Below are 18,651 nucleotides of genomic sequence, written 5' to 3' on the forward strand. Positions count from 1 at the left end.
TGTCTCACCTTGCTTAAGGTAATAAATAGCTAATAAATAGCTGCTCAAGTCCAAATAAATTTTCTTACCAGTATGCTGAGTGCTTTCCAGAGTCAAAAATTTAACAGCAAACAAAATGATCATCATTATCAGCTGTCAAGCAGGGCTCATCTCTGCTTACCTCTGTGGAGCCTGAGCCTGGAAGTTTATTAACACATAAAATTAACATGAGTCTAGATTTTCACAGGAACTGAACCATTCTCCTGGTATCCTTTCCAGGTCTGTATTGTTCTGGCTGCAGTGGCTCTATCTACTGTCAATGACAGAGAAAAAAATATGTTTTTAGTTTCTGATGAATTTTCATACACCTAAGGGTGTCTATCTGTCAAGCAAAGGAGAAGAGCTGGCATTTGCAGCATTGTCTTTTCTTTCGCACCTTCAAAACAAATTATTTTCCCCAAACTTGGATTTGTGCTTTACCTCAACTCACAGAGTCAAGGGGCTGTAGCTGGCAAGAAGAGGCTCTTTTTTAAAAGAGGGCGGTTGGAATAATACATACAATATACAATCATACATACAATCATACCAGAGTTCTTATTCATTGCAGACTCCTTGAACATTTTGAATGTCTTTTGATTGATGTCAGGTAAATAGCCTAATTATTTTGAGCTTTTCTGGACYGAGACAACATGTAAAATTGTACCTTGTAATCAATATTCCATCAGGGATACACAGATATCCCCACCTTTTATGCATCACAGGCAGTTGAATTTCATCTAAAATCCATGCACTGAGTTCAGAAACTTGCCCATGACTAAATCTGCATTTAGATGAAATGTATGTCCCTAAAAATCACCACATTTCACTAGAAGAGGTATGTGGAGGAYCTGCTCTTTACATTCGTAATTTGTTACGGTGGTTTAGCTGTATTTCACTTGTATCCATCCACTGGCTCTGTTTAAGGCTTTGTTCACCGAGCTAAAACCCCGCTACTTTCACTGTTTTTCTCTTCATAAAGGCATTTAGTCAATGTAGGCAAATCACCCCCTAGTTCTTTCAGGTGGAATGGACAGCTTGGGCTGCTTATGTATTTGATCTTGCACCCACGTGARGCATTTTTTTCCCGCACCTTGAAGCACTTTCCTAGGTCTGACAGTCTTTTTCAGTGTCTCAATGGCCTATCCGCAGTGCTGATTTCAGGGACTGCACAGTGATAAGATTGCTCTCAAACACCAAGGGGTGACCAAGTCCAGAAGGAGCGTGTGTTATTCTCTTAGAGACTTTGTAAAATGAAAGCTCTGTCCGATGCAATATTTCAAGACCAAAGAAGTTGCCTCCTCTCACATCACATTTATACACTTTCTGCTCCGGGTTTGAACGTTAACCCCACGGGCCCCTCCTCCAGCAGGAAACAAAACCAAAGTTGTGTGTCTCGTCCAGCTTCTTTCCCTCACACAGATCAGGTAACTTTCAAACTCGTGGCCCACACTGTGCCACATCCATAGGCACAAGGCGCACTGCCCCTGCACAACGAAGCTCCGCTCCGTCCCCAGGCGCCTCCTCCATCCCCGCGCGACCGTTGCCAGCGACCGTTGGCGCGCTCGCCGACGGGCCCGGAAGGGGGGAGACCGGCGCATGCGCACGCCCCCCCCGCAGAGAGGCGCTGCTCCCGTTGCACGCTGGGAGTTGTAGTCCCCAGCGCCAGCCCCGGTAGGCGCCGGCAGCGACGTCACGGCGTTCGCGCCTGGAGCGGCGCTCCAGAGCGTGGAGACGCGGTGGGGCGGGAGTCGGAGCGAGCGCGGTCAGGCGTGCGGGGAGCGCCCGCGCGGAGCCGGGCCGAGCGGAGAGGAGAGGCCGGTGAGGCAGCGGCGGGCGGGCCCGGAACGGCAGCGGCGCGATCGCGGTGCGGGCGGGCGCGACACGGCAGGGGCGGGACCGCTGTGCGGGCGGGCGCGGCGCGGTGGCGGCGCGGGGCGAGGACAGGTGAGGGCAAGCAAAGCGACGCGGGCGGGCGGCTTTTCGCGCGTGGGGCCGAGCCTGGTCCCCCCAGGGGAGGCGTGAGGGGCTTGGGGAGGTCTCTGCTTGTGTCCTCGGGTCCTCTGTCGAGCATCTCCTGCTCCCCAGAATGCTCCACAGATAGCCCGATGCCTACATGGCTCTCAGGGGGCAAGTTTTCACCTCCCTCACAAGAGTAAGTGCTGCCCAGCACGTGTACATGCGATGGGATCCCAGGTTTTACCACAAGTCATGTGTTACCTGATCACTTACTAGGGCCGAGGTTGGTTACACTGGAGTTCAGGGAAGCACCGAGAAGGTGAAGCAGGTTTGGAAGCAGCTCGAGTCCCTGTCCAAGCCGGCAGGACTCGCTCTGCTTGACCTTGTCCTCGGCAGGTGCTTCCTTAACCACCTCTTAAGGACCGTGGGATGGTGGCGTGTCCTCTCTCCCCCGTCAAGGTTACCCCTTTCAGTGCTTAGCTGTTGCTTATGGTTGGAATTTTTCCTTAAGAACTGACCTAAATCTCCCTCGTGGAAACTAAGCTGATTATTTTCTCGCGCTGCCCAGGGTAGAGCAGTGCAATGATGGGTTATTCTCTTGATAACGCCCTGGAAGACGTTCCTGTGTTTCTGCTCATGGCCCTCCCTAACGTGAGCGAAGCTGCTTCTCGTGTTCCTCTGGTCCTTGGACTTTCTCAGTCATTTCCTTCGTCCTTGAGGTTTTAAACTCGGGACGAGCCCCATTGGAGACCTCCTTACCCAGGAGGTCAGGGGTAACCATCTCCCTCATGTGTGACATCCCTCTTACAGCGTTTAAGGGTGACACCACCTCGTTCTGCATCACTGTCACGTTCCATGTCACCTGCAACATCAACACCACCGATTTTCCATCTGCTAAAAGGCAGACTGGTTTTTGCTATAATGCAACCCAGATGATTGTTCCTAATGTGATAGTCATGCATTTATTTACTCAACGAGTATTTTATACTTGTTGGTTTGAGAAGAAACTCGTTACCTCAATCATCATCATCTCATAACTCTATCCAATTTTATCCATTCTTCCACTCAACCTTCTCCACATTTGGGCTCATCCATGAACAGTTAATCAAAAGAGCAAGTAGTGGCAGTTGCACTGTGATCAAACTCTTGCAGTTTGACTCTCTGAACCCGTTTCCTGTTATTTTTCATCTCTCACGAAAGCTGCGGCTCTTTGTGTGCTGTGACCCTGCAGTTGAGTCAGATCCTATGGAGAGTCAAAGTGTGGGAAGTTTGAATTCCTTTGGATTGGATTGAACTGGATTTGGATTGGATTCTGTGCGCAGAGCAGGTTTGCACACAGCTCAGAACCTGGAAATGTGCTTAAAATCCTGAGCCCTCCTGAAGTTTCATTGTCCCATGTGGAGCTTTAGCATGTCCTAGGCCCCAAATAAATACTATGGAAAAGGAGGTTTCCCACCTGTTTTTGCCTTCTGCCTTTGGAAACTATTAGGGATATTAGGGTAATTAGGTAAACTATTAGGGTAATTAGGGATATCCGACAAAGCTTCTTTTGAGACATCAGGCAAGTCATAACTTGCTTTTTAAAAATTCAGAAATGTGCATTTTCTGCATTTTTACTTCTTTACTGTAAAATGGTAAATTCAGCTCCACATAGCGTTATAAAAATGAGTACTCTGAAGCAATATGATGATTCTATGATTATGTGATTCAGCCCTTCATCAGTAGTGGGCAGCAGGAGGTTTTATGGACTCTGACAAAAGGGCACTGAATCAATTAAGAAAATAAAATGCAAATGACTGCATTAGAGGATGTGAAGTTGTTCCCGAGCTATTACAGCATAGCTGATGCCTCTGGTAGATGGTTCTATGTCCCTTCTCTGTTCTAGGGTCCTGTAAACTCTTGCTTTCTAGAGAGACATTAGGAAAAGGTTGTGGAACCCTTCCATTCACTCTCTTTTTCCTCTCTTTCTCTATATTTTCCTGTCTTCCTGCTTAAATTCAAACCTTTTTCGAAACTTCATTTACTCTTTTAAGAGAGCTTTCTGGTGTAACTGTCCAAATACCTGTCCAAGCACCTGCTTAGTATAGGATTAGATTTATAGGTGATGCATTAATGCTTTGTTACACAAGTCAGGGATTACCTCTTCCGACCACAAACAGCCCATGAGGCAGAGGGGGTAGTTTTAACAATCTTAGTGCTAAAAGAATCATGCTTAACACAAAGAAAATATCCTCAGGTCCTGCAACCTGTGAGTTAAAGTGAAAAAAAAAAAACAGTTTTGTGATGAATATGAGCAAATTTAGTCCAGGTCCAGGAAAATTGTGTCCTTTAAAATAGTATTTGACAGTGGAAAACTTATAAAGTCTAATCCTGGAGTTTTTCATTAAGTGTAGGTGAAAATTATATGCACTTTGATATTACTGAGAGCAAGAGCCTGTCATTGGCAGGGCAATAAGCTAAAAAAACTTTTTTTTTTTCTCCAGCAAGATATTACTATTTTTTTTTCTTTCCTTTCCAATTTGTTTAGATGAGGGACGCCAGAAACCATGGACCTGGGAAAGGCCAAGCTTCTGAGGACGGGCCTCAATGCCTTGCACCAGGCCATCCACCCCGTGCACGGCCTCGCCTGGACCGACGGGAAGCAGGTGATCCTGACGTCCTTGCAGCTGCAGGGCGGAGAGCCCGCCTTCGGCGACTCCAGCGTCGTGGGCCAGTTCGAGCACGTTCACGGGCTCTACTGGGGCCCGTGCGCCGCCGACGGCCCGGCCCTGCTGGCCGTGCAGCACAAAAAGCACGTCACCGTTTGGCAGCTCTCTGTGACGGCCGCGGAGAGGAACAAGCTGCTGGTTTCCCAGGTGTGCGACGTCGGGGAGCCCTTCCCGGTGCTCCCGCAGGGCTGCGTGTGGCACCCGCGGCAGGAGGTGCTGGCCGTGCTGACCACGCGCGACGCCTCCGTCCTGCCCTCCGTGCAGCAGAGCGGCTCCCGGGTTAAGGCCGACATCAAGGGCAGCGGCCTCATCCACTGCGCGTGCTGGACGAAGGAGGGCGACCGCTTCGTGGTCGGCGTGGGCAGCGCCCTGCACTCCTACGTATGGGACCCCGCTCAGCAGACGCTGAGCGCCTGCTCTTTCTGCCCCATCTTCGACGTGGGGGGCTACATCTGCGCGGTGGAGGCCACGCTGGATTCCCAAGTGGCCGTCACTACTGAGCTTCCCCTGGACAAGATCTGCGGCTTGAACGCCGGCGTCGCCTTCGAGGTGCCGGCCAGCGTGGAGACGGACTCCTCTCCCTCGCAGTCCACCCTGGGCGGCGAGGACGAGTGTGCCGTGGACGGGGGCAAGAAATCCCAGGACTCGGAGAAGCCCCCGCCTGGTGTCACCTCTCCCGTGGATCTCACTCACATCCTTTCTAGCAAGCAGGGCGCTGATTCCAGTCCTCTCCTTCACCTGAGGCCCAAGGACTACCTGACGGGAAGCGGTCAAGACTCCTCACATCTCATCCTGGTGGCCTTCGAAAGGAAGGTGACCTCTACCAAAAAAGTTAGCATCCCAGGCATTCTCGTCCCTGATATAATGGCTTTTGACCCCAAAACTCAAACTATATCGGTGGCATCCAATACCTGCAACACTGTTTTGGTCTATTCGCTGACTTCGTCCAGCTTGCCCAATATTCAACATATTCAGCTGGAGAAAAATGAAAAACCAAAGGGCTTGTGCTTCTTGACCAAGAAGTTATTGTTGATCATGGTCGGCAGGCAAAAATTCTCCGACCCCGCGTTTCTGCCCTCTTCCAGGTCAGACAAGTACATGATCCGCTTGATACTCAAGGAGCTCCTGTTTGAAGGGTGTCCTGCGACGCCTAATGCCAGCCCTGGTTTTCATCTTCTTTCCAACCTATCCCAAGACTTTCCTGCATCCGCCCACCCGCTGAACTGCGGGCTCCTGATACCAGGCCGCGCTGCTCCGCCGTCCCCCACGAGCAGGAGAAAACTCATTGAGGAAATCAAGAGCCCCACGTACGAGCAGAGCCTGCTGAATGTGAGCGACCTCAAGGAAAAAAAGATTCCAGGGAATTTTCCCCYGGCTGTTGAGGCTCTGGATGCTGAACCAGGGAACCGCTCCGGGGCTCTGTCTGCCACCCCGCTGGCCTTTTGCAACAAGCCAACCTCTCCCAAAAGGCAGACGGACGCAGCTCCCAAAATACCCAACTCCTGGAAGAATAACTTGCTGTTAAGTGAAAAGGAAGCAAGTTACGTATCGAAAAACACGGAAAAACTGTCTAGTAACTTCACAGAGTTACGGCATCATCTCTCTGAGCTAACCGAGCTGCTCAAATCTGGGAAGAAAAGTCTTCCAGTCTACCCATCTTCTCAGGAACCCTCTTTTATTTACGTCACTTACCAGGTAATTTTAATATGGGAAGCTTTAATGAGGAAACCTGTTTGTGGACATTTCCATACCCTTCCTGTCATTGCATCCCAGTTCCTATTTACAGCTCTTTTAGAACTGGGTGTTATTACTTTTTTTTTTTTGAGAGGATAATTTTGGATAATTCTTGTAATCTTTAAATTATTACTGCTTCATATGATTATGGAAAAAAAGTTATTGGAAACAGAAATCTTGCTGATCAACATTGAAATTAGCATCTGAGCTGCAAAAAGACCCTTTAGGATGCAGCGAATAATTCAATTAATACAGTTTTAAAATAACTCAAAAATCATATTTGATATGAAGTGCATCAGCTTTGAATGATTTTTTTTCCTTCCCTAAAAGAAAGTACTGCAAAAATCTCACGCTAGAAGGTGTAAATTTTCTGGTTGTCCAAGTATGGTGCATAATCTGCAAGGCCTCGTTTAGAGGTGACATTAATTTATCCCTGRTCAATATTCAGAGACCTTCAAACTGCCTTTTCTTTTCAATAACCACTTATTTTGTGGCTTTGTTCTTGATAAAAAATAAGAGCTGCGTTGGTAACACTGACCTCTAAGGTTCTAGACTGTATACCCTCCTTGTCCTAGCTCTTCTCCATTGTAAATATTTAATAATTMTAATAACTCTTAGTTTTTATGTCGTTCTTAAATATTAATTATCAGTGGGATATTACTCTAAAAATGGCCATAGTAAAGGGAAAATGTCATCCATGGGTTYGTTCTCTCGTTTATCTGTTTGTTTGGAAGCCCACTTTATATTTGAGATAGCTCGAGGTTTTATTATGCTTTTATACTACTGATCTGTGGGTTTTTTTAAATATATATATTTGACTTTCCAATTATGAGTGAGGTTGGGAATTCTGGAGGGARACGCTGTCTTTTAGTCATGGCCTGGGTGCATTTGACATGGGAAYCATTAATGGGTGATAAAAGGTCCTCGGCTCGTGCGCTTCACATACATGTGACCCTGGACTGCCCGGATTATTASCTGTATTTTACAAATCAATGAGGAAACCCTAAATGAGCAGCCTCAATGAGAGGCCACAGCCCTTGTGGGGGCACCTGTGGGTGTCTCCAGGCTCCTCTCCAGCAGGATTCCCGTGCAGGGATGGCTCCATCCACAGCATGGAAGCAGAAACAGCATCGACTGTATGGCCATACACTATTTATATAGAATAGATATTTTTATATATGATATTATGAAGGCTTTCCTGGGGGCTGACGTGATTGTGTGAATTTTAGCCTGCACTAGAAAAAAAAAATGGAACTTGAAGCTTTTGTAGCCATTGGGTTTTGGCTTGTTTCCCAAGTGCTTTGCCCTGGCGCATGGGAGGGAAGGTGCAAACGGCGTCTTCAGAGACAAAGGTTTTATGCAGTGCTGGTGAAAGGGGTGATGGATCAGTGCTTGCAACACRTTAGTCAGCTCCTTGTTCCACCAAGGAATCCCTGTATCCCACAAGGATAAAAGCTCGATAGAAGTTCTCGCTTCCTAATATGTGGATCGGAGAGGAAGGAAGACAGAAATTCCCTGCTCCGCCGGCTCCCAGCGCGATGTTCCTGCCAGAATGAGGCTGCATTCCAGGGTGGATGTAGCTCCTTTTCCTCGGCAGCACCGTGCGATTTYGTCTGTGCTTCTAACAGATAGTGACAGATGCTTCTTCTTGAAAAGTACCAGTTGAATCTTGAAAATCAGTGCCAGTTAGTACCACTTTACTCTCTGCAAGTGACACAGTTGAAGGCTCATCTGTGGTGCTGTTTTCATGAATGCCATTTTGATTGGATTACCATTGATCATTAGATATCCCTCTGTGTGTCTAACAATCCTTTTTTTTCCAGAAGCAGCTTTCCAGGAGCAGCGCGGACGAAAGGCGGGCTGTGATTCTCTGCGATGGAAAACTCCGTCTCAACGTAGTGCAGCAAATATTCAACCTCTCCCTTATAGAAATGCAGCATGGTAGGTGGTAGCTACCCAGTAATACCCGTGTTCTAAAATGTTTTAAAATGCRTGTGATGATCTCAGGCTGAAGCAGCAATGTGCCAAAACAAGGAACAAATAATTAAAGGGTCTAAAATTGGCTCGTTAGTTTTACAATGCGAAAGTTCTTCTCTGTTCAAGGCCAGATGAACCGTGCAAGTCTGCTCTGTGCCCATGTATGAAGCTGATGATTGTGCAGGAAAATCACTGGGTCGGGTACCTTTGTGTTTTCAGCCATTCTGAACAGAGAACCCCGAATAAAAAGGAAGTTAGGGTGGACCAGTGGTTTCAAAATCCACTTTTCTAGATTTTAATCTCCAGTTCYATCATCTGGTCTGCCTTAAACAGCCCTGTAGTTTTTTATAAGCACAAAAGCAGGACTGTAGATATCAGTGGCATAGTTTTTACTATGGAAATAGGCATAGAAATCATAGCCCAGGATTGTGTGGAGTGTGATCTCCCACTACAAGTATTCTCTGTACTGTAGCCCAGCAACTGCAGCTTTGCCATCTGCCCCCGGGCAGATTACCAAGCAACTGTTGCAAAGACTTAAGCATATGCTTTTTCCAGTTATAAAAATGCTGGTTTTCTGGAAATAGTTTATTTAAATGTTTAATATTGCAATACCTAGATGAAACTGCTGTATAACCACTCACAAGTGAGTCCTGCAAAGGTCCTTAAGTCTTACATTAGTTTGAGCTTGAAACACAGGAGCTGTTTARCAATGTCGTGGTGCAACCCAGAAGCAGCTGGTACACCCAGTCAGAAAAGTGCAGAATTTTGTCAATTAGGTTTTCTAATTTTTTTGAGCTGATATTTTATTTTCCTTCTCTTTCTGGGAAATATTGAGGAATGTGTGTCCCTTRCCCATATTGATTATGACTTCTTATTTATGGCTTTGAAAAAGGTAAACTTTGCAGAATGGGTTACCCTGGAATGAATAATCATCATGAGTGACTATAAGCCTTACTAATGACTTTTTAAAACTAAAAAGTGTTCCAATATAATTATGAATTTGAATATTAGGAGATAAGTAAGCACATCAATAATGTTTTTTTTTAAATTCCTAAATTATATTGATTTAAAGGTTTTGTCCAAATACGATATTAAGCTRTAAGATTAAAGGGCCTTGTGCTTTTAAACCACAATCTTGTCGTGACCTTACTTAGATCATGAAGTTACATAATGTAGCTGCATGAAGCAGCTGGGAATGTTTCACTGACCCGCCCCGCCACAAGCTCTTTTTGTTTGTTTGTTTATTTTAATTTCACTTTAAAATATGCAAGTGTGAAAATGTTCTGCTTTGCATGAATTGCTGAAAATTGGTGCTTCTCATTCTGTAAGCAATTTTAAAATGTAAAAATAATGCTGATATTAATGTAAAATCAGGTAGAAAATGGACCAGAGACATAGGGCTTGTGCAGGATGGCACAGTATTTCTTCCTTGAGAAGAACAGAAGCTGTATAAATAATTCTCATAAGATGAAGTGTTTCTAAACAGTTTCTAAAATCGYTTTATTATGTTTTGGACCATTTTTAAAAAATTGTAATAAAAGTCAAAAACATAATAAAAACATTTCAGAATTTTTTTAAAATTGTCTTTAATTTGTTTTAATAAAGGTCTGCTTTGTGCAGTATCTGCACAGCTTCAGAGCTGTAAAATAGCCACTGAATACCTAACACACAGRGGTGATGCTTGTGAATGCTGCTGCTCAGGGTTTCGTTTCTGTTCTTATTTAAGGTCTGCGTTTACTGTAGTCCCAGCTCCTGGAAGCTGCTTTGCCTTTGTTTACCCACACCTCTAGTCTTGAGATCACACAACCTGTATCTCCCCAGACTTTTTGCTGAAAGAAAASTGTGACCATACAAGAATATTTAATTTTAAAGAAATATATTTTATATATACCCAATCAGAGGAAAAAAAAGTGCAGCTGTTTGCATGTTTTCACAGGTCCCTCCTGGATTGTGCTCACAGCAGACAGCGAGGGCTTCGTTCCCTTGATGTTCACGTCCAGGCAGGAGATGGTCATAAGAGACGCCAGCACGAAAGGCTACAGCCACCGCTCCTCGAAAACCCTGGACATCATCAGCTCCACAGAGGGGCTCCGACCCTCTCCCTCCGCAAGCCTGGACATCACGAGCTCCCTGGAGGGCCTCCGAGACGGCCCCRCCGAGAGCCTAAGCAGCAGCAGTTCTTCAGAACAGTCAAGCAGCAAAATGTGATTTTTGTCACAGCAATTTTGTAATAGCCTCTCTTCGCTGACAGGAGAGTTTTAAACRCACTGTATATATCTGTATTTTTCAATAATGGTCTGTCTCATAACTCCGTTGAATTTCCATCATTGTTTGTGGAGGATGGCTGTAAATCATGTCCTTGTTTATTTACCCTTGGAAACATTTCTATTAAAACTGAGGAGTGTTTTAAATCTACCTCTTGCTACTCATCACAGACCAGGGCTTTGTATCTTCCAACTTTTATAGGAGTTGCAAAGAAAATGCAATTTCTTAGAGGGGTGAGAGTTAAAGTTTCCATCTTGGTCTTTAATACGTTGCTGTTTGTAGCTGGTAGCACACTTGCATAATAAAGAAATCCTTAAACACACCATTTGCTTCCCATTTCCTCACTTCTGTGAAACCTTGACATGTTTTATTGTGCTTATTCAGAAGCTTCCAGCTGCTCTGTCTGCAGAAGTGCCTGTGTTTTTGCCCTGATGCTGGCTAAGGGCATGAGCACCACCTTAGAGGTRTGGAATTGGGGCCTAAGGGTGATCATGGTGAGTACCTATATGCAGTGGGTAGGAGCAAGGCCCTTTTCCCCTGCCCTCCCAGCTGGTCTCTGTGTCCTTAACTTCTGTGAACAGTTTGGAGAGTTGCTGTTGTAGCCTTAAAATGTCATTAAAATTGATCACATCTGAATACCTGCAAGCAGTTGCTAGTTACAGTTTTTAATCTAATAAACATTTCTTTGTCTTCCTGGAGGCTTTTTGCCCTCTTGCCTTTGAAACAGCACCACACTCTTAATAAGATTGGCTTCAGTGCATCTATTTTAACTTTGATAGGTTGGAAGTCGTAAACAGAGGAGAAGTTTAATCTCTAGGGCTTCCAGTTTGAGGCTGACTGAAGCAAATGCTCTATAGGCTTTTGTACTGAGAGCGAAAATTCAGAGGCTCCACACACAGGTTACAGAGCAGAGACTTTGGGAAAAACAAAACCCAAAAATGCAAACCCATAGAGGGCCAGGGTATTGTGAAATTAAATCTGTGTGAAATGAAAGCACGATAAAATTAAGAAGTTTGTCAGCCTCTCACAGGGACACTTTTCTGTGTGAGAGGGAATCAAGGCAAGAGATGATACACCTGGAGCTGTTGTCTCAGGACTAGTAAAATTTCWATATATATATATRTTTTTTTAATTGGCTGTTTTGGATTTGCCACTGTCAGCAATCACAAAATACAGAATGAAAGGCACAGCGACAGGTAAAGCTGCAGAGAACTGGGTGGTCTGTGCTGCAGCTTCTGCTTTCGGTGAACAGGAGAAGAATGAAAYGGGTGCAGTAAGGATCTGCCTCCAAAGGCCTAAATCTCTTTAATATATCAAAAGTACAGTTAATAAAAACAGGATTTCAATTTTCAATATGGAAAATATTCTGAGAGAACAGTGCAGCAAATAGAAATTATCATAGGGGGCTGACGGGTGGGAGGAGTAGAGGCCATGACTAAGGCTGCTCCTGCCTCCATGGCAAAGGTGGGTAGAATTTTATTTCAGGATTTATTTCAGTTTAACTGTAATATAAATTAATAATAATCCTTCATATAATAGGTTTTGAGAAGCAAGTGTAGAATACAGAAAGTGTAGAAAGTATTATTTATGAATACGTTTAGTGGGTCAACCAGCTTCCAAGCCATTCATCCAAATGTTGGGACAAGATTACATTGAAAATAAAAAAAGAACACACAAAACACATTGAAGATGACAAATATGTTTATTTTTAGCCAACATCTCTCAAAAGAACAAAGTAACCACAGTGCAAAACCCACTAGAACTGAGATTTTATTCCTGTTAGGCTACTTATTTGTGTGCGTGTGTTCAGGTTCCCCCTTTACTTCCCATGGGCACATTCCTYCTAGCAAACGATGCATCATCTATAGCTCTCCTCACCAAATCCAATACCTGTCTCCTCCACCCCAGTCCCCTCAAAGGAGAGAGATGAAGGGGATCCTTGGACTCGGTCTATGAGACACTTCCCAACTGGCTCAGGACTGTCCCCGGACACGGAGCCCCCAACCAGCGCTAGTTACCAGCAGCACCATGGCCAAAGCTCCCTCATTTCCACCCGCTAGTGCTGTTGATAACACRACATCTCAGCAGGTTTTCTAACTGCTGTCAGTCCTTCTCTCGAGCTCCYTGTTCTTCCTGCAGTTGCACAGCCAGAATAATTAAATGACATCTTTCTTTTTCCCTGTATAACATCGGTGCTGCTGGCAGAGCAGCTCCTGGGGAGTCTCCGGTTCTGCTGCATTGAAAATCCACCGTGTTTGCTGCACTCGCCCATCATCTCTGGCACCACATTCCTGCTTCTTCTATTAATCTGCTCTTACGTGAACACTGGTTAAGACGGAAAGTTGACAGCTGCTTGAAATCTGATGATACAGGGGTGGCCTCTGTTGGCCTTAGATGAAAAGAGCATTCAAAAACAGAGTCCTTCACAGAGACTACTCAGGCACAGAGGGAATCCTGTAGACTCATGTTCAGAGTGAATGTGCCGTGGATTTCAGCAAAGATGTGCAAAGCCATGGTCCTGGTGGTGTGCATGATCTTGGAAATGTTTGTGGTCTCACAGGTGCTCATGATCTTGAGGGTGTTCATGGTCTTGGTGGTGTTCATGGTATCGGAGGTGTGCATGAGCTTGAAGGTGTTCATGGTCTCRATGGTGTTTGTCATCTTGGAGCTTTTCTTCTGCCTTTGAGCGGGACTTTGAGCGAGGGACTATATCAGCTCCATGTGGATCCTTCATCACTGTCTACAGCAGAACACAGCATTACTGAGGACAGAAAGTGGAACAGAGGAGCTGAAATTCATAGTCCTGTCCAACATCACTTGGAACAGGAAATAGATCCTATTTCTGCTCCCACCCAAAGCTCCATATTTCCCTACCAACCAACCTGCCTTCTTCACGCAGGGCAAGCTGGTTTTACAGCATTCAGGCTCCCTGTGAAGTCCGATGCTGCTCTCGGGTCAAYGTTAGAGATGCTGCTTGATCAAAGCCTCTGAAACGATGCTGAACTTCGCTCAGTGCAGGGACCATTCCCACTCTGTACAGCCGTGTCTTCAGCTTGTGTCTTCAGAGACTGCATATTCTCAGGTGCAAAAAGACCCCTACTCTGCCTCCTGGATGGAGACAAGTGTTTTTTCTTCATCTTTTGATTATATTTTATGCAGTGGATTTAGAGCCAAGTGGTGCAAAAGCTGCCCACTTTCATACACTAAACCTAGAGCACACACACTCAGTTCGTAAGCAGAGGACTCAGTACCCTGCTGATGTATCTCAACTGGGTCTTGCAGATAGGTAAGGTGATARAAAAGTGTTCAGTGCAGCACTTGTCATGGCAGAAGGAAATTGCACGAGAAGGTTCCCTCCCCCCCCTACCACTTTCATGAAATCATTGGCCTTCCCATCACTCAATCCTGGCCATCTGCTGAAGGAACAGGCGCTGCTGAAGGAACAGACTCTCTGCTGGACCACCGTGAGCTGTTTCTGCCTCTGACTAAGATAAAAAATCCATRCAAGGTGTGTGACAGACCACTGCATTGCCATGGGCTGGGCCCTGCTGTGCGAGACTTCAGAGCTGCCCGGTCTTCTTTGTCTTCGAAGCCCTGACAACAAATACCAGGTACAAAAGGACCGTTTCCCTCACTCTGGCCTTCCCAAGATGGGTTTGAGTTTGTGTTTTCTGTCTCCAAGCCAGAAAAGGAGGTGAAGTGATACTCAGCAGCAAAATGTGGGCCCACAAGAGGAGGGGTTGGCTGTAGAACGCTGTCCACTTGAAGTGTTTTGCTCGAAATGCACAAGGTGAATGGACACCTTGGAATGCWGTGAGGACTGGATCTAGCAGTGACTCTTCTAAGGTGAAGTCCTGAATAAAGGGGATAGTTCTTGACTTGCCAGGGGCCCTGTAATACCAGTGACTTGAATCTCGAGGTCCCTCCGTGTGGAAACTCCCAAAGACAGATGTCCCAGGYGGAATATTCACCCACTACCGTGTGGGACATCACATTGGTGAGCCCTCCACCTGGGCCACGGCAGGGCAGGCTCAGGGCAGCAGGGTGGGAGGACACGTGGCGGCGGTGACAGGCGGTGACAGAGGTGGCAGCAACCAGCACACGGTGGCAGTGACCAGCACGGAGCCCSCTCGGCAGCGGGGCAGAACCTTAGGAATTTTCAACACTGCCTTCAGGCACAAACAACAAGCAGGCGAAACTGGAAGGGGTGACAAGGGACTACGTGACCTCCTGCCTCGAGTAGCCTGTTACAGATGGGGGCTGCTCTCGGTGTACCATGGTTTGCCTCACAGGGACTATCCCGTGCCATGTAACTGTCATCCTGTTCTTTTCTCCTTCTGTTAGTGAAAATCCAGGTGTTGGAAGAGCCTGTGTGCAAGTGGAGAAATCCAGGGCATTGGACACGCAGCCACTTTAATCCAATCTCCCATATTCTCTGGATTGTACTTGGGTATTATTATTATTATTGGGTATTATTACGGGTATAAGCTGAAACCCAGGCAGTTCCATCTCCATGTGAGGAAGAGCTTCTTTCCTGTGAGGGTGACAGAGCCCTGGAACAGGCTGCCCAGGGAGGTTGTGGAGTCTCCTTCTCTGGAGATCTTCCAAACCTGCCTGGATGCCACCCTGTGCCCCGTGCTCTGGGTGTCCCTGCTGGAGCAGGGGGTTGGACTAGATGATCTCTAGGAGTCCCTTCCAACCTCAACCAATCTGTGGTTCTGTGATTACGCCACTGAGACCCCTCAGGAAGGAAACTTGGTCCTTCTTGTTACTGATCAGCCCAAGGCAGGAGATTCACATTTGATCAACATTTAATCTGAATTGTTGTCAATGTAAGAATCTGCTCCTTTCAGGCACATGATCTGAGCAGGACACCAAGTTTACATCACTTTAAAAAGTGACATGAAAATACAAAGTTCAATCCTTTTATAGTACCAGCACTGAGCCTTCAAAAACAAAGTTACAGAAATCTCTCCCTACAGTTTCTTCCATTCCAGTGCCTTTTTCCCCCTTAAAAAAATACATTTGTTTATTAACAGCTCTGATAATCAAATAAAAAATCTGACATTTTTAAACTATAAAAATAATCTGGTACATTTAATCCACGGAAACTTTCTCTTTTACTTTGGCAATACCACCACCATATGCAGAACGAGGATAGTGGGCACATTTCTTAATGAAATATCACGATATTCTCAGGGAAAACTATGGAGTGGAGTTTCGAGCCTGCAAAAGTTGCCTACAAGCAGCTCCACAGCTGACCTAGAAACCAGGCCTTACACCACACTTAAGATACTCCCATCAGCCACAGCTGATAGTTTGGGAGATGCTTTTATTTATCACCGGGCTAAATATTCAGCTTATGTAAACTGACACAGATCCACTGTCAGGCAGCTACAGATTTACAGCAGCTGAAAATCTAACCCATTAAAAATAATATTAATATTACAGGGACAGCTGGTTTTTTTTTTTTTTTTTTTTCCTAAAGAAGACTATTCAGGAAAACACAAATGCTACAGAATAAATCCATCCCCAAGACCTGTTTGCTGAGGAGCTTTGAGCTACGTGGTATATTACTGCACAACTTGTTTCAAAATGCAGCATACCTGTTATTTCAAATTCTACATGAGCTTCAAAATTGTGACCAGACTTATGGTATTTATTGCAAGCACAGATATTCCAGGCATGTAAATCTCATTTCTTCAAGATTGAAACTTAAAAAAAAAAAGAAAAAAGTAAAAATAAAGCCTTAGGAATCAGTTCAGCACAAGKCTTAAATATAGTTATCTTTTTTACCTACACACACTCCAGTCAGGAGCACCAAAATAGAGCCTCAAAGCTTAAGTGCTTTGCTCAATTAGGACAGTTCATAAGGCCTGACACTTCAGACTTGCCTGGAAAGGTTTCCTTATCAAACCTAATGAGACACCCAGGGGATGCATTGATTTTATTTCACATCTGGACTCCCAGCTTCCAGGCCCAGCACCATCAGTTACCTCCCGGATGGCCTGGAGCAAACTCTGCCTCCAGAAACACTTACAGCAAGTGCTCTCAAGCAGCAGCAAGTGGTGCTTGTGGTACAGAATAAGAACAGCCCCTGGTGCTGATGCACAGGAGCCAGGTGCTGCACGTGTTCCTTGTCTTGTGCTGATTTCCCCACATTAATGGGCCTCCRACTCTCGGATTCACCCCTCTGCGCTCCAAATGTAGAAATCTGCATTCAGAGCCCAGTCACTTGAGCAGAAATGAGGTTTCAGTGACTGCATCTCCTGCACGAGGAAACCCCTTGCTCAAAACAATCACCATTTACAAGCCATTACTACAAAACACAGTGGGCGAGCTGATTGCCAGCCAAGCCTTGGTGCATTGTGTGGCAGAGCCACATGAGAAATGCATGAGTACCACAGTTATTTAAGGCCAAAGTTAAAGAATGCATATTGCACAGGCTAATTTTTTGGAGTAGACTCCTGATCTGGGTATTTGGATTGGAGATGTCATTTTTGAACACGCCATATACTTACATTCTGCCAGAGACCAGATTAAACGTGTGTGAAACAAGCAGCTCCAGACAACAGATGCTGGAAATGTAACCTTACGTTCCACATAAAACACAGTTAAATTGCTTCAATCTCTTTCAGAATAACTCTTTGTAAGAAAAACTCTCAACACATGCCTGCATCTGTGGTTTGCTTCATTTCAAAATAAACTAAATCCTAACTTTATGTAGCGCATTTCAGGATTCCAAAGTGCTTTCCAAACATGATGGTGTGCAAYTGCTATGTTGAGATTACGTTTGAAAACCACCCCAGCTTCTTGGGGTGAAACATATTACATAGGAGTGGGTCAGAAAAGGTGATGAGGACTGAGCTTTCTAGCAACAGTCCAGGTCAGAAGGGTGCATCCCACTGAGTTAAAGTTTGCCCAGTACATCAAATTTTCATTATTTTCCCTTAGCCCATAAGTCCACAAGATCTTGGCTTTGCATCATCCTTTAAAAAATAAATCAATGGCTTCTATTGTATTCCTGAACATTCGTAATGTCTATTTTAGAACAGTGCATGAAGTGATGTAGGGTGGYGTCTGTCCTCTCCTGAATTCGTCAGTGACTGTATCAGAATCATCCTTTATCCTTTGTGAGAAAAAGTGACCATGGAAGTGCCCCAGAAGATGCTCACAGAGCCTGGGTGGGTTTGCAGAGCCTCTGCATTCAGAGCTTTCACACCGAGGGATCCTCTCTGTGTTCATCAAGGTTTTCTGTGCTCTTGTGGTTCCTTCTGTAAAAAGCAGAACAAATCACACGTGAGCAGACCTCTGGTTTCTACTGCTAACTGAACAGGCTACAGCATCTCACACAACAAAGACAACTGAGAATCACTGGCAAGATGTGGCTGTCACAGACAGTGACCGCAGTGCCTAAAAGTAGAGGGACAATCCCCGTGAGGCCACCTCTGTCCCCTCTGCTTTGCAGCTGCCAATGTCCCAGAAGGCCTGTGTCACCTCAGCAGCCCCGTGATGGTATTTTGGATACCTCGTGGCAATGATGTGATCCCAGATATCCATGTTTAAACACTGGAATTATTCCCTTAACATTTCAATCCACTTTCAAATCTAGTAATTGGCAATGAGAAAAACAAGACAGACAATCTACTATTTCATTCCTCAATCTACTAGCACGTACTGTTCTGCAGAGCCTTCTGTGTATTCTCAGCAGAGGGGCTTCATTTGTCTGAGGTGAATGATTTTGAGCAAGGCAACATTTTCTTGGGAGAGGGAGAGAGAGGAGGGAGAGGGAAAAAAAGGACAAGACTGCTCAAAGCTACCCTTTAATTTTCTTTCCTGCTCTAATAGTTGGGATGTTTTTACATGCCAGAGATACCAATAATGCTCTCAAGATTCTCATTTTCTTCTGTTCACAAGTAAACAAAAAAGATTCATGGTTTTTCTAGTGAATTAATCTGGACAGAATATTCTTAATTTCTGACCTGAGCTGCCG

The 18,651-nt window shown here is 45.3% G+C and overlaps 1 protein-coding gene across 2 annotated transcripts; it reads left to right on the forward strand.

Moving 5' to 3' along the window:
* The first annotated feature begins 1,823 nt into the window (after window positions 1-1,823).
* Window positions 1,824-10,832, forward strand: LOC112952128 (WD repeat and coiled-coil-containing protein-like). Of its 2 annotated transcripts, none has more exons than XM_026044940.1 (4): window positions 1,824-1,836; window positions 4,502-6,377; window positions 8,240-8,357; window positions 10,330-10,832. In XM_026044940.1, the coding sequence occupies exons 2-4, from the start codon at window positions 4,521-4,523 to the stop codon at window positions 10,599-10,601; spliced, it is 2,247 nt and encodes a 748-aa protein (XP_025900725.1). In that variant the 5' UTR covers window positions 1,824-1,836; window positions 4,502-4,520; the 3' UTR covers window positions 10,602-10,832. The 2 variants fall into 2 exon arrangements, with proteins under 2 accessions (XP_025900725.1, XP_025900726.1); XM_026044941.1 differs by having other exon boundaries at window positions 8,243-8,357.
* Window positions 10,833-18,651: the final 7,819 nt, after the last annotated feature.

The sequence above is a fragment of the Nothoprocta perdicaria genome, unplaced genomic scaffold, assembly GCF_003342845.1.
Source record: "Nothoprocta perdicaria isolate Ctin4 unplaced genomic scaffold, notPer1 scaffold_39, whole genome shotgun sequence".
Lineage (NCBI taxonomy): Eukaryota > Metazoa > Chordata > Aves > Tinamiformes > Tinamidae > Nothoprocta > Nothoprocta perdicaria.